This window comes from Labrus mixtus, chromosome 7 (genome assembly GCF_963584025.1).
Source record: "Labrus mixtus chromosome 7, fLabMix1.1, whole genome shotgun sequence".
Classification (NCBI taxonomy): Eukaryota; Metazoa; Chordata; class Actinopteri; order Labriformes; family Labridae; genus Labrus; species Labrus mixtus.
Genome location: NC_083618.1, coordinates 22,027,855 through 22,041,318, shown reverse-complemented (window position 1 = coordinate 22,041,318; position 13,464 = coordinate 22,027,855). Strand labels below are relative to the sequence as shown.

At 43.9% G+C, this 13,464-nt stretch overlaps 2 protein-coding genes across 2 annotated transcripts; one reads left to right on the top strand and one right to left on the bottom strand.

The window, feature by feature from the left end:
* The first annotated feature begins 735 nt into the window (after positions 1 to 735).
* Positions 736 to 7,011, top strand: pdhb (pyruvate dehydrogenase E1 subunit beta). Its single transcript, XM_061041298.1, has 11 exons — positions 736 to 866; positions 962 to 1,021; positions 2,227 to 2,334; positions 3,275 to 3,337; positions 3,938 to 3,973; positions 4,188 to 4,378; positions 4,570 to 4,664; positions 5,173 to 5,283; positions 5,437 to 5,528; positions 5,629 to 5,770; positions 6,099 to 7,011. The coding sequence occupies exons 1-11, from the start codon at positions 828 to 830 to the stop codon at positions 6,242 to 6,244; spliced, it is 1,083 nt and encodes a 360-aa protein (XP_060897281.1). The 5' UTR covers positions 736 to 827; the 3' UTR covers positions 6,245 to 7,011.
* A 3,038-nt stretch (positions 7,012 to 10,049) lies between these two features.
* Positions 10,050 to 13,309, bottom strand: LOC132977241 (DNA ligase 1-like). Its single transcript, XM_061041709.1, has 5 exons — positions 12,692 to 13,309; positions 11,701 to 11,868; positions 11,327 to 11,505; positions 10,941 to 11,181; positions 10,050 to 10,783 (listed from the first exon to the last, which is right to left on the bottom strand). The coding sequence occupies exons 1-5, from the start codon at positions 13,307 to 13,309 to the stop codon at positions 10,313 to 10,315; spliced, it is 1,677 nt and encodes a 558-aa protein (XP_060897692.1). The 3' UTR covers positions 10,050 to 10,312.
* Between the last annotated feature and the right edge of the window lie 155 nt (positions 13,310 to 13,464).

The following is a 13,464-nucleotide window of genomic DNA, read 5'->3' as shown; positions in this document are numbered from 1 at the left end:
TGAGTTTCTGAACGTGAAAGGCCGAATAAAATCAAAGACTTTGTAAAAAAAAAAAAAAAAAAAGAAATAGAAACAGTAGAAGTGCAAAACAATATATACAGGTCAAAGGAATTTAGCCTGGCCCATGCTGACTTACAGTATGTCTACATTTTTTCTGATTATTTTATTATGATTAACCGCTCTTCAGTCATTGCGTGAGTGTCTGTAGATATTTTAAATCTTACCAGTGGTAAGTTAAATGTGTGTTTTGGTTATCAGACAGGGTGGGACGTCAATTATGCGGCTCCACCAGCCAACTAAATTTTGTGCGAGTCTTGGTTCGAAATGACATCACCAGCACAACATGTCAGCGCCCATCCCGAGGGTATTTGACTTCACTTTTGCATAAAAGAAAAGACATAAAAGGAGACACACTGTCCATACAGTCAATGTCGTGGACCATGTCTCTGGTCTTAATGCTTAGTTAGGCTTATAAAACATTCTAAAATGTATGAATAATAAGTAATCTTAATCTTAATAATCTTAAGTGGAGACTTTTATAAAAAAAAAACTTTATAAATAAATGTGTTTCCATTCCTCATATCTAATGTTTAGTCTATTTTACTCTGGTGGATGGTAGAAATGCTCCTCCTTGCCCAATGACAGCACAGGGCAGTGCCCTTGGATTCTTTTTGAGGTTCCTCCCGCCCCTCTCTCCGATCTCCCGCTGTGATTGGCTCCGAGCTATGACACGTTCCGGACGACGCGTAAACTGAAGCGTCGATTGGTTGAAATCCTCTGACCTCGGTGGATGCCCCGCCTTCTCTCCGGCAGAGGACAGGTTCAACATGGCTGCGTCCCTGAGGTGTTTTCTCCGCACAGGAAAAGTACGTGATTATTCAGGAATATGTCGTGTATTGTACCACTTTATGAGTCTTAACGGTGTAGTTATCAAATGGCGTGTCTGTGTGTGTTTCTACAGGATGTCGTGTCGGCGCTGGGACGGCGGGAGTTTCACAGGAGTGCTCCTGTCGCTGTGCAGGTCAGTGTTAGCAGCTAGCAGGCTAACTTTAGCAACACGCTAACCCCCCAGCTACTGTAGGCTACATTGTAATGTTTGAGCTACAGTGATGGGTGTCAAAGTACGACTCAGATGTGTAAGCTATTTTAAAAGGTTGCTCCTACAGATTTTTAAAAAGGCATGTTAAGGCTTCCTGTTTCTGTCACATCGCATCAAAACTGCTTTAACATGTTGGAGAAAACACATCTAACTGTGACTGTCCGCAAAAGCTAGAAAATAAGATCATATTTACATCTACTTTAATGCATTAAATGGATCAATTTCCGCATTAGATGTAGAGATGCACAGATCCAGTCTCAATGAAGCAGAGCCTTTGAGATGAGTTAACCTTGATGTTTCAGTCAGCAGTGTAATTGGTTGACTGCAAGAGGCTTTTTTTTTTTGTGACGTTTTCCAAAGCAAAGAGTCTCAATGAGGGAAACATCTGACTGCCAAAGAGTGCAGGAGGGGATGTTGGGATGTTCAAAACAAAATACACTCATACTAGACAAAAAAAAATCCTCACATGACCTTAAGAAGAGCTGCTGAATCAACGATGGAGTCATTTTTGAGTAGGTAGCAGAGTTTGTGTTAACAACAAGAACATGTCCTGCCAAACCTGTAAACCCATTTTGGGACCAAGTCATGAAACACATAGGTAAGGGGTTGAGTATGACAATACCTAAACCGCCAAGGATTTGCCTGTTAGGGGATCAAACTGAATTGACCAAAGTATCGAAATATGACCTTGTTGTGATAAACGTTGGGGTCGTAACGGCCGCACGATTGATCCTTAGATTATGGAAAAGTACGTCGTCGTCCCCCCCACAATTTAAGCAATGGATGGAACTTATGTCAGAAACTGTGTCTTATGAACAAGTGTTAGCCAGAATCAATAATGAAGGTGAGAACTTCCAGAGGTTATGGGGCCACTTTTTTGCTTATACATGTAGTACCGTTGGTGCATTGTAATGATAAAGATGTGGCACCGTGTATACTGAATTGTTATTTTGGTTCCAATTACGTACTCAGTTGTTATGGGACTTTGGGCGTACTATTGTACAACAACAATGCTGTCTGTTTTGTTTGTTGAAAGTTAAAATAAAAAGTTGAATTACAAAAAAAAAAAAGGAACATGTCCTGCCTGATTCGGGGAAAAAGCTATAAAGCGTTGTTGTTCCTGCCAGGTGACGGTCCGTGATGCCCTGAACCAGGCGATGGACGAGGAGCTGGAGAGGGACGAGAAGGTGTTCCTGCTGGGTGAGGAGGTGGCTCAGTACGATGGAGCCTACAAGGTGAGGAGACATCTATTGTTACATAAAGAGACTATGTAGCCAGTGGTTATTTCAGAGTTTGGACACTTAGAGAATAGCCAGTGATTTTGTTTTGGTCTTAAATCCCATCACTCTTCACGTCTGTCAGTACAACGTTTCACTTAGAAAGTTGTCAGTTGAGACAAATAAAAACAATTTTAGGGATTCAAGGAAGATTTATAGAAATCAGAACATGTTAGTCGTCCGGAAAAACAAAATTACATAAAGTTCATGGTTAAAAAGACACATAGAAGACATATAAAATACAACGATCATAAAATAAAAAGTAGAAATCTAAAAACTGTGAAAAGAGGGAAGACTTTCTGCAATAAATTAAATCTACACCTCGATAAAGTCGGAGTAAGAATAGCACATCTTAGGTGTGTATCAGAAACGCTTAAAAACATCCTACAGCAGCATAAAGGCTGTACATATATTATGGTGAATAGAGTATTTTATGCGCTCACAACTCACTCCTGAACGTGTAGATATGTTAATTTTCTTAAATAGCCTACACAGCAAAAGCATTAGGCGTATTGTTAAAAGGCTTACATGGTTTTATTTCACTTTTAAAAGGAACCTTATGTTGGTTTTATAACGGAGTTTCATTCGGTCAGCCTTGCTATCGTTGGACATTGTTTTGTTAGTCAGCGCCTACGTTTCAAAGAGCGATAGCCTCGTTGTTTTATTGTTTTAAACTTTATTTAATGAATTAATGTTTCAAGTAACTATTTTGCTACTGTAGTGATTTCAATAAAACATAAACTGAGAAAAATATGTGCATTTTGTAGCTCATTAAATATTAATAATTAAAAGATCATACATTTTTAAGGTGTTCAACTATCGGTTAAGAAAAATGACTGAAATTTTCAGCCCTACTTTGTACAGTCATATTGTATGTTTGTGTTTTCCCCCTGTATAGGTGAGCAGGGGTCTGTGGAAGAAGTATGGAGACAAGCGCATCATCGACACCCCAATCACAGAGGTGAGACACTCCCAACATCTGTCATTCACAGATACATGTGTTTTGTTTTTTCAGTTACGGTTTGATTTACTGGTCGATCTTCATTCCAACCCTCACCTGAGCTATGTGTGGTGACTGAGAGAATAAGGTCGCGGATACAAGAGGCTGAACTTAGTTTCCTCCAGAGAGTGGCTGGGCTCAGCCTTAGAGATAGGGGGAGGAGCTTAAACATTCATGGGGAGCTCAGAGTGAAGGTGTTGCTCCTTTGCATGGAAAGGAGCCAGTTGAGGTGGTTTGGGCATCTGATTAGGATCCTCCTGGACGCCTCCCTTTTTAGAGAGGTTTTCTGGACACGTCCAACTGGGAGGGGACCCCGGGGTAGACCCAGAGGGAGGGATTATATATCCCATCTAGCCTGGGAAGTTGAACGCCTAGGCATCCCACATGAGGAGCTGGGAAACGTTGCTGAGGAGAGGGAAGTCTGGGTTGACTTACTTGTGTTTCAATGAGTTTCCAACCGCGCCACGACCTCGGATAAGCGGAAGAAAATGGACAGATGTTTACTTTGTAAATTGTACAGTTGTTAATTTCTCGGCTGGATAACGTCTCTCTTTGTTTCAGATGGGCTTTGCCGGCATTGCAGTTGGAGCCGCCATGGTGAGTCTCTTGGCAATAAATGAAACTCTTCCAGCACAATAACATGATAACACTATGTTTATTTAAAGCCCACTGTTTTTAAATGTAACTTTGATTGACACCTTTAACCACAAAACTCGCTTTAGAAATCAAAAATGCATTTTACTACAAAGGTTGTTTTCGCTGTGTTGGTCATTCTCATTCCCCCTTACCGACTCTCTGGTGTCTCCCGCAGGCTGGCCTGAGACCCATCTGTGAGTTCATGACCTTTAACTTCTCCATGCAAGCCATCGATCAGGTCATCAACTCTGCAGCAAAGACGTACTACATGTCAGCCGGTCAGCAGTCGGTGCCCATCGTCTTCAGGGGCCCCAACGGAGCGTCAGCCGGCGTGGCTGCTCAGCACTCACAGTGTTTCGCTGCGTGGTGCGTTCACTTAACACCTAATGTCTTCTCTACAGCCCTTACACTCTGAATACCTGTGTGCAGTTCTTCATAGTTGCTGTATTAAAATGTGGATGCTGTTTTTTGCAATATGAACACTGAGCAGAACAGCTGTTATGTAAAGGTGCTGAGCATGTGATGCTGGTGTCAGTGATGATGTTGTCTGTGTGCAGGTACGGTCACTGTCCAGGTCTGAAGGTTGTGAGTCCCTGGAACTCAGAGGATGCCAGAGGTCTCCTTAAAGCAGCGATCAGGGACGACAACCCGGGTAAGACACTGGATTTAATCAGGTCAAAAATCATCTGTAACCAAAAGCTTTCAAGTGAAATACATGATTATGGGTCGCTGTTGACTGAGTGGTTAGTGCGCACGCCTCATGTACAGAGGCTGCAGTCCTCCAGGCGAGCGGCCTGGGTTCAAATCTGACCTGTTGCTCCTTTCCTGAATGTCAAATGCCTTAATGACTTTCTTTTTTGTTTGCCAAATTCTGCAGCAACACCAGGCTAGTAAAACAAGACTGGGCCTTAAATTTGGATGAGCTTTATTTGAAGTTTTACGGTAGTTATATTTAAGAGTATGAATCCTAAAAATGCATCTTAGAGAAGAAGCTGCACTGACACATTTCAGTATCTCCTGGGAGCGTGTAAATCTTACTAAAATATTATTTTCCATGCCTCCATCTTCGACAGCTGTGACATCCCTCAGCGATGCATGAAGAAACTGTAAGGTCTTTGTCACTGTTTTTGTTGAACCCTGCGTCCCTGTTTGTGTTGCAGTGGTGTTCCTGGAGAACGAGCTGATGTACGGTGTTCCCTTCGAGATGTCGGAGGAGGCACTGTCCAAAGACTTCACCATTCCCATCGGCAAGGCCAAGGTCGAGAGGCAAGGTGAGGCCTGCTCTTTGTACAGACACTTAAACATGGTGATACTGTTTTAAGGGGGAGCTGGGGTGTTCTAAAAATAGAACTTCTGATTTATCAGTGTCACTGTGGTTATCCTGAACCTCTCTTTTCTTTCTTTTCTTCCTGTCCGTGTTTCAGGGACTCATGTGACTCTGGTGACTCACTCTCGGTATGTCGGTCACTGTCTGGATGCTGCTGTCGTCCTCTCCAAGGAGGGAATCGAGTGCGAGGTAAAAAGAAAAGAAATGAGACTGACCTGACAGTATCTTTAGAAAGATGAAAAACATGGTGTCAGCGGTTTAATATATCTACTTCCTGTCTGTGTGTCAGGTGGTCAACCTGCGGACCATCCGTCCTCTGGATGTGGACACCATTGAGGCCAGTGTGATGAAGACGAACCACCTGGTGACGGTGGAGGGCGGCTGGCCTCAGTTTGGGGTCGGAGCTGAGATCTGTGCCAGGGTCATGGAAGGTAACAGCTGAGTCTCTGACGGACTAAAGCTTTTTTTAAGTGTAGTACAATGTTTCTGTCAGCCTGTTGTTATTCAGTCAGGGGGGTTTCACACTAGGGACCCGCGCCCGGATACGAGTAGGCTTGACCCCAAAGCCTGGTCCATTTGATCATTTTGAACACAAACGTAGTGTCCTCCAGTACTGTGCCCTCCCCTGAAGTCCTCTGGCGCCCCCTAGGGGAGGCACCCCTCACACTGAAGCGTCCTCCTTCATAGTAAAGAATAAGCTTAAGGAACATTTGTAGAATCGAGGGAACCAAACTTTAAGCCTCTGCTGTCTTCTTCCAGGTCCTGCCTTCAACTACCTGGACGCTCCGGCCACCAGGGTGACGGGCGTGGACATCCCCATGCCGTACGCCAAAATCCTGGAGGACAACAGCGTGCCACAGATCAAAGACATCATCCTGTCCATCAAAAAGACCCTCAATGTCTGAGAAACACACACACACACGTTCACACACACGCAGCACAGACCAACCTGAACCCTCTTCGTCTTTTACGCACAGATGGTGTAAACATTGTCAGATTAAGAAAAATAAAACGACTACCATGTGTAAATACCGCCAAATGCTCCTTTTAAAAACGCTCCAGATTGTAATGTTTTCCAGCCAGATGTTGGTCACTGAAGCGCACAGATGTTTATCTGCATCCAGAGCGGTAGACACACAGAGTTCAGTCGAGTCATCCACTCCTCTGTGAGAGGGGTTTCTAACTTGACTGAACTCTCTGTGCGGCTCTGGCTGCTCTCTCCACGTCCTCCCCTTCTTCTTTTAGGGAGTTCTAACAACAAAACCATAGTGAGATAAAAAAAGATGTTAGTATTTGATCAATCTGAAGGTCTAAGAGGGAGCAGAGTTACCCAACAGGGTTTGCAGAATCCTGAACGTTTCACACAGAAAAGCTGAAATGGTTTATGTTCCACCTTTACTCTTAGACTACATTTACAGATTGTTGACGATGACTTTGTGCTCCTCGTTTTGTTGTTAAGCTCCGGTGTAAATCCAGCCATCAACCCATGTAATAATAATCGGTCTCTAAACGCTGCACTGGCTCGTCTCTGAACTGAGCGGTGAAGAAGAAAGAACCAATCGAGTGCTGGACATGGGAGTGTTGTCTGGAATATTTATTGTAGCTGCAGCACCTCTGTGGATGTTTTTGTTGCTGTAAATGAATCTGTTACAGAAATAAAAATCTTTCAGTCCCTAAACCTACTTACACGTCTATTTCTGTTCTGCTTTATTTCTCTCCTTTACTTCTTGTTCTGAGCAGGTTACAGCTTGCAGTGTCTGCTCAGCTTGGAAAGAAAGTCAAACTCTGCTTCTCTGAAGGTAGCTTTGTAGGAATTTATCGTCTGCCCTACAGTCACAAAACCAGAGTTTAAGACTTCGATACCACACCATTAAAGATTAATAGATGTTTATACAGTAGCAACAACAAAATTAAAAATCATAGAAATCAAATATTGGATCATATCTTTTTAAATTACACAAATTGCATAAATTCGTTGGAAAGCTTTCACTGTTGCCAAAGTGTTTATGTAATGCAGACTGAGCTCTCTCTCTCTCTCTCTCAGTAAAAATGTGACTGAGCTGTTTTTAAAGGTCACATATTCACCTCCTCTTCAACCAGTTTAAATAAGTCTCAGAGCTCCTCAAAACGTGTGTAAAGTTTCTTGTTCTAAATCCACTCTGATCCTGTATTTGATCATGTCTATAAACCCCTCTATTTCAGCCCTGCTCAGAACAGGCTGTTTCTGTGTCTGTACCTTTAAATATGTAAATGAGCTGTGTCTGACCACGCCCCCTCTCTGGAAGGGCTTGGGTGTACTCGGGCTTTCTCGCTCCGTGTCCTATTGTTTACGGTGAAAAGGCAGACTCAGAGGGCAGAACAAACACCTAGCTGTGGGAGTGTCACCCACCTGGGGGAGGGGTTACTGCCCTTTGTGATGTCATGAAGGGAAAATCTCCAAACGGCCTGTTTGAGCACACATTTTCTGAAAAGTGGAGCAGGTAAAAGACGGAGAGGATGGACTTTTCTCATCATTGGGGGGTTTGTAGACAGACTAGAGACACACAGTAGTGTTAGAGGAAAATAGCGAAGTGTGTTTTGCACGTGGCCTTTAAAGCTTTTGTAACTTTTTGCTTTCTTTACAAACCTTACCTTTATACCTGGTCTGTCTGAGATAGTTAATTTAAAAGTTTGTCCCTGATTAGTTTAAAAAACGGGACAGAAGTTAGAACAGGTGAAGCTTTAAACATGTTTATTTAGCAAGCTTTTACAGGAACCAGCAGAGATCTGCGTCAGACACGCAGAACAGTCTCTCCACCCAAACACAAAAATATAAACTTTATCTGATGAAGCTTTCACAACCTCAAAGCTCAAACTATATACAGCGTCTCCTCTCATGTTGTTACAAGTGGAGGGATAATTCAGTAAACAGCAGAATGAAGGATTAATTGAACACTATCAGAAAATAACCGGATTGCAAACTGGCATTAGTGAAGCGTTTTTTTATTTGTTTTTGTAGCAAAAATATCAAACCTGTTGTTTTAGGCTTAATGAGGATTCACAGCTTTTCTTCGTAATTCATGACGGATAATGAAGTCTTTGGGTTTTCTTCTGAAAACATTTCAATGAGCATGATTCACACATTTCTACCTGTTAGAGACAAGTCGTCATGGAGATATTAGAAATATTTTTTAAGGAGCAGCCTACATTTCAACCATAATCAGGATTACACAGTGAAGTATTTTTAACCTTTAGATCTGCTGCACTTTTCCTTCAATGTACTTTCTACATGAATTCTTCCCCACAAGTGGAGTCTTTTTCTCTCCCTCTCATTCTAACATTTAGCCCTTTTCAGACTGTAAGCTCAGCCGCCATCACTTCTTTGTACATTCATATCGATTCAGTGACAGCGTAATGTTGGTGTCCCAGTTAAGTCTGTGAATTCACAGACTGTGTTATGATGTTGCAGAAGTGCGGCACAGCTGGAGCTCCACACGCACAGCGGGAGCTCCACACACACAGCTGGAGCTCCACACGCACAGCGGGAGCTCCACACGCACAGCGCTGAGCTCCCCTGCTGCCTCTGAAGAGGATGCAGAGAGGGGAGTCACTTTACCTCCCTGTCAGGCCTCTGTGACATTCTTGAAGTTGAAGCGTCACAGGGCGTAAATTACCATGTCTGACTGTGAAGATCAGGGCTGATACCAACAATTATTTTTAAAATAACAATTTAGCCGATTCTGGCGTTTTTTTTAATGACTACTGGGTTATTCTTCATGCTTTCCAAATGAGATATCAGATTTGATGTATTTAAATTGTAGTTAGCAGTCCCTCCTCTTCAATGGAACATTACAAACTGCATGCTGCTGATCTTTTCTCAGAGACGCTGTACGACTCCCACACTGATCACGAAAAACCAATCAGTTTGTCAAACAGGTGACTTCTTCTGCCCCACCACTTCTCCGAGTCAACTGTCCGGTTTATCAGTAAAGTTGATGCGACACAATAGATAAACAGCGGATACAGACATCAGTGCATGCCACATTATTATCCCTAAAAACATCTTTAAAAGATCAGATTGTTTTGTTCAGGGGGTTTTGGTTGTTGTTTTTTACCCTGGTGGCTTAAGAGGTCACTACACCAAAGTTTAAGAGCATGTGTGGAGTTAAACTAAAAATCAGCACGTTTTTATGTGTTTATTGTGCGAGGGGGAGGAGTTGAAGAAATTGTCAAAAAGCCCATAATTCATCTCACCTCCCCATCGCTGGATCACAATTACATAGCTCTGTCCAGAAGTCTTCTCAGGATTTGAAAACAAGTTTTTTTGTAGTAAATTTAAAGAGAATTAAAAATGGAATTTATAGATGTGTCATGTGATGTGTGTGGTTGTTTTATTTATTGGTTTCAGGAGAGAAGTTTCCGTCTTAGGGGTTAAATCAACTCATAAATAAATGAAATGTTTTACAGCACAGGTCTGTAGGATTGCTTCTTGTGCTTCATCATAACTCCCCACCGCTAGTTTCCCATTCGTTTTGCCAAAACAACCTCTCTTGGATTTTTTAATTAAGTTTCTTTCTGGTCAAATTTCAATAAAACGAAACGGTCTGTAAAGTGAAACATAGTGAAGGCGCTGCTACCATCATGTATCAAAGGTGGAACAAAAGAAGACGTCGGCACGATCAGCAAACCTGAAACATTTTTACCATCAGGGGGAAAAAAGGATGCAGATAATCGTGATCAATAATCTGTTGCTGTTTTATTGTTTGTTCAAAGGAGAAATGTTTCTGAGTCCTTTAGATCACCTCACATGGCTCACATTAACATAAGATCAAAAAAATGAAAACTTAAAGCTCTTTTTAGTTTGCCCCAACAATTACTAACCTCAACTTCAACTCCCAGAATGCCTTTCAACAGTCTCCAGGAAAAAAGAAGGCGTGGCCTCAGTCTCGTTTCTGACTGTGATGGGGCACGTTGAGTTCCGAGTTCACAGAGTCTCAGGGAGCTGACAGGTCGGATCGTCCAACCTCCGAGTGTCCCTTCAGCAGGCCGAGCCTCACCACCACCACCCTCCTCTTCTTCTGCTCCGACCCTTCATCGTCCTCCTCCTCCTGCTGCTCCGCCTCCTCTCGCTCCTTCACCTTGCGTTTTCCTCTCTCCTTCCTCTTCTCCTCCTTCTTTTGCTTCTTCGCCTTCTTCCGCTTCCTCTTCTTCTCCTCCTCTGCTGCTGCTGCTTGATCCTCGTCTTCCTCCATTGGCACATCGTCCTGCACCTCAGCCTCTTCCACTTCTTCCTCTACTGCCATCTCAATTTCCTGCTCTTCTTCTTCCTCTTCTTCCTCATCCTCGTCTTCTTCATCCTCATCCTCCTCCTCTTCTTCTTCATCCTCCTCTATATCCTCTTCCACAACATCTGCCATCTGTTCTCCTTTAATCTGCATCTTCATTCTCTGTCCTCCGTTCTGTGACTGCAGACAGGAAAGGAGAACAAAGTTAAGAAAATAAACATCTGCAGTGCTGCCACCTTGTGGATAAAAATAGATTACACTTTGGTTAACAGAACAGAGAAGGATCTTTGATATTCTCAGATCCATTTCAGCAGTGATCGCTGATGGAGTCACTCACACTCTTCTTGCTGTTTCGGAGCCGATGCAGAAGTAGCCTGACGGTGTCTTTGTTCTGACACAGGCCCATGGTGTTGAGGGCCTCGAGGGCGGAGCTAGTGCAGCCCTGCAGGCGCAGCTCAGCCCCCAGAGCCGCCTGCAGGAAGTTGTTCTTCCAGACGTTCCTGGTGAAGAGCGGGATGGAAAGTGCCACCACGGTCCGGCGCTCCAGCAGCGTCTGAGCCTGCTCCTCCGACAGCTGACTGCACACACAGCAAACAAACGAGGTCTGAGTAGAAGTGGTGCTTTTAAAAGGTTCAATTAATGTGCCGCCTGTCTCCGCTTAATGACACAAGTTGAAGCCATGCGGACAGCGTGAACTTAGCCGTTTTCCTGCATCTGACTTACTGTCCGCTCTTGGAGAGGGCGTTGATGTCGGGAAACAGCGAGGTGAGGCAGGTGGAGACAAGTGGAGCTTTCTCCTGGGCCCAGTCCAGACAGCGACGCCAGGGGAAGGAGGACAGCGGCTTCTTGCTCGACACCTTCTCCTGGAAAGGACTGTCAGTATGTCGCGTCAGTGCCTTCATCTGCAAAACATTTAAAAAAAACAAACAAAAAAAAAACAAGTTAAGACTGAAAGCAGGAAGTGTGTGTACTGTAAGGCTGTTGATGTCTAGGACTTGTATTTTTGAAAACAGATTTTGAAATCAAAAGTTTAAAAATCTGGTAACAGCCATGCGTACTGATAAACAGATGCATCAACCAGGAGCTTCTGTCCTCACCTCCTCCTTCAGCTGTTTTCTCCAGAACTCCATCATGGGCTTGCGGGCTCCTTTAGCAGACCAGAGCATTTTTAAAGCGGCCTTGTAGCAGGACTTGCTCACCAGCAGGGCTGCTTTGCTCTTCTTCCCCATCCTGCGGTCATTCTTCCTCTTGTCTTTCAGTTTTGACTTCAACGAAAAACGAAAGAAAAAAGAAGACGGGAAAACCTGATGAAGCATGATCACTGTTGCTCTTTTAGACACGACACGTCTTTGCAAAGTGGTCAGAGTTGTGACTTTCTTAGCCAAATAAAACTGGAAAATAGACGAGTCATGTCGCCTTCCTTCATATGTACAATTTGAACTCAGCATGTGGTATTTCATGCGTAATGTTTATGCTTTTCATTATTTTAACATTCGTCTTGTAAAACCAAACTTGTACTTTTTTTTTTTTATCTTGAATAAAACCAGGAGATATAACTTCTTATTACCGCTACGATTTTAAACCATACAACCGTCGTTATTTAAATGATCTATAGCATGGAAAAAGTCCTGAAGCTTTAAATGACTACGTCTATTTCATGAAACTGGTGCATGAGCGGAGGAATGACTCAATCAAGAATCGAAAGCTTCCTCCTGCACACAGTCTACGTTGCCAACTTACTTATATGATGAAGACAGTGTTAACAGTTTAAGACAGTTTAAATCAAGGAAATTACCCAATATTGGGTGACTAGGGCTTCTGTTTTTGGTGTTGTGGTCTTGAAACAGGCATAACTCTCAACCCTAACAATCTGGTTAGTTGCTAAACTGCATTTCATTGCTCAGGACTTGTGCAATAAAAACATTGTTGAATCCATCCAATCTATGGGGATTAGAACACAATCTCGCCTGAATTGTTGTTTATTCTGATAGCAAAGCTCAGAAAGGGGTTCACATCCTGTCAAAGTTTATTGGGTGTTCATCAAAACAAAAACCAGAGGCGGGACAATCCGAGGGGAACATAACACACCTGTTGAGTGACAGGCGGTTTCAGCCACAGGGACCTCTTCGTGCTCTGTTTGCGCTTGCATTTGCTCCTGATGACCTGCGCGCAGGTCTCACACAGGAAGGACTTGTCGTGCACGGTGGTCTCCGGGAAGACCCAGTGCACGGTCTCCGGGGTGGTGAAGGTGTACACCGCTCTCCGGTTGAAGCTACGGCCCTGCCGCTCGAACTCACACTTGCAGCTGCCGCAGTTTCTGTCCTCCGGCCGCCGCACAGGGTTTCGACGGCGGGTGCCTGTTGTTCGAGACCCTGCGGCGGAACCGGACAGGTGTGGTGCGGCCGACCTTTGGGGGTCTCCGGTTGACCTTTGGGGGTCTCCGGTTGTCTCTTGCTGAGAGGACGCTTCCACATCGTGTCCACCAAGGCAGTCCACCTCCGCACCCACAGCCGGCTCCGGAAGCTCAACCTGCAGGGTCGACTGCTCCGGAGGGATCGTGTCTGACTCGGCCGGTGTAGTAAAGCTCACCTGTGCGTGTGTGACGGAGGAGGAGTTACCTGCCACAGCGTGGGCATAGTCGTGCTCGTTTGTCTCTGATTTAGGGCTGGTGTCCCCCTCGTTGGTGTCACTTTTCTCACTCGTCATTTTAAAGATCTTCGGTTCAATAAACAGCCGAAATACACAAAAAGAAAAACTCGGTCATCGCTGTTAAAGAAGCATTGAAGCTAACACTGAAGCCCGCCAGAATAATGTCCGGGACTCGAGACAACATTGAACATTATATTTCGCTTAGACGCTTT

Bases quoted from the DNA above. Each gene is read 5' to 3' on its own strand.
- pdhb (XM_061041298.1), top strand. From the start codon at position 828: ATGGCTGCGTCCCTGAGGTGTTTTCTCCGCACAGGAAAA. The intron at 1,022-2,226 runs GTCAGTGTTAGC...TGTTCCTGCCAG, and splicing joins GTGCTCCTGTCGCTGTGCAG to GTGACGGTCCGTGATGCCCT. The intron at 2,335-3,274 runs GTGAGGAGACAT...CCCCCTGTATAG, and splicing joins AGTACGATGGAGCCTACAAG to GTGAGCAGGGGTCTGTGGAA.
- LOC132977241 (XM_061041709.1), bottom strand. From the start codon at position 13,309: ATGACGAGTGAGAAAAGTGACACCAACGAGGGGGACACCAGCCCTAAA. The intron at 11,506-11,700 runs GTGAGGACAGAA...AATGTTTTGCAG, and splicing joins GAAAACAGCTGAAGGAGGAG to ATGAAGGCACTGACGCGACA. The intron at 10,784-10,940 runs GTGAGTGACTCC...TCCTGTCTGCAG, and splicing joins TCCGAAACAGCAAGAAGAGT to TCACAGAACGGAGGACAGAG.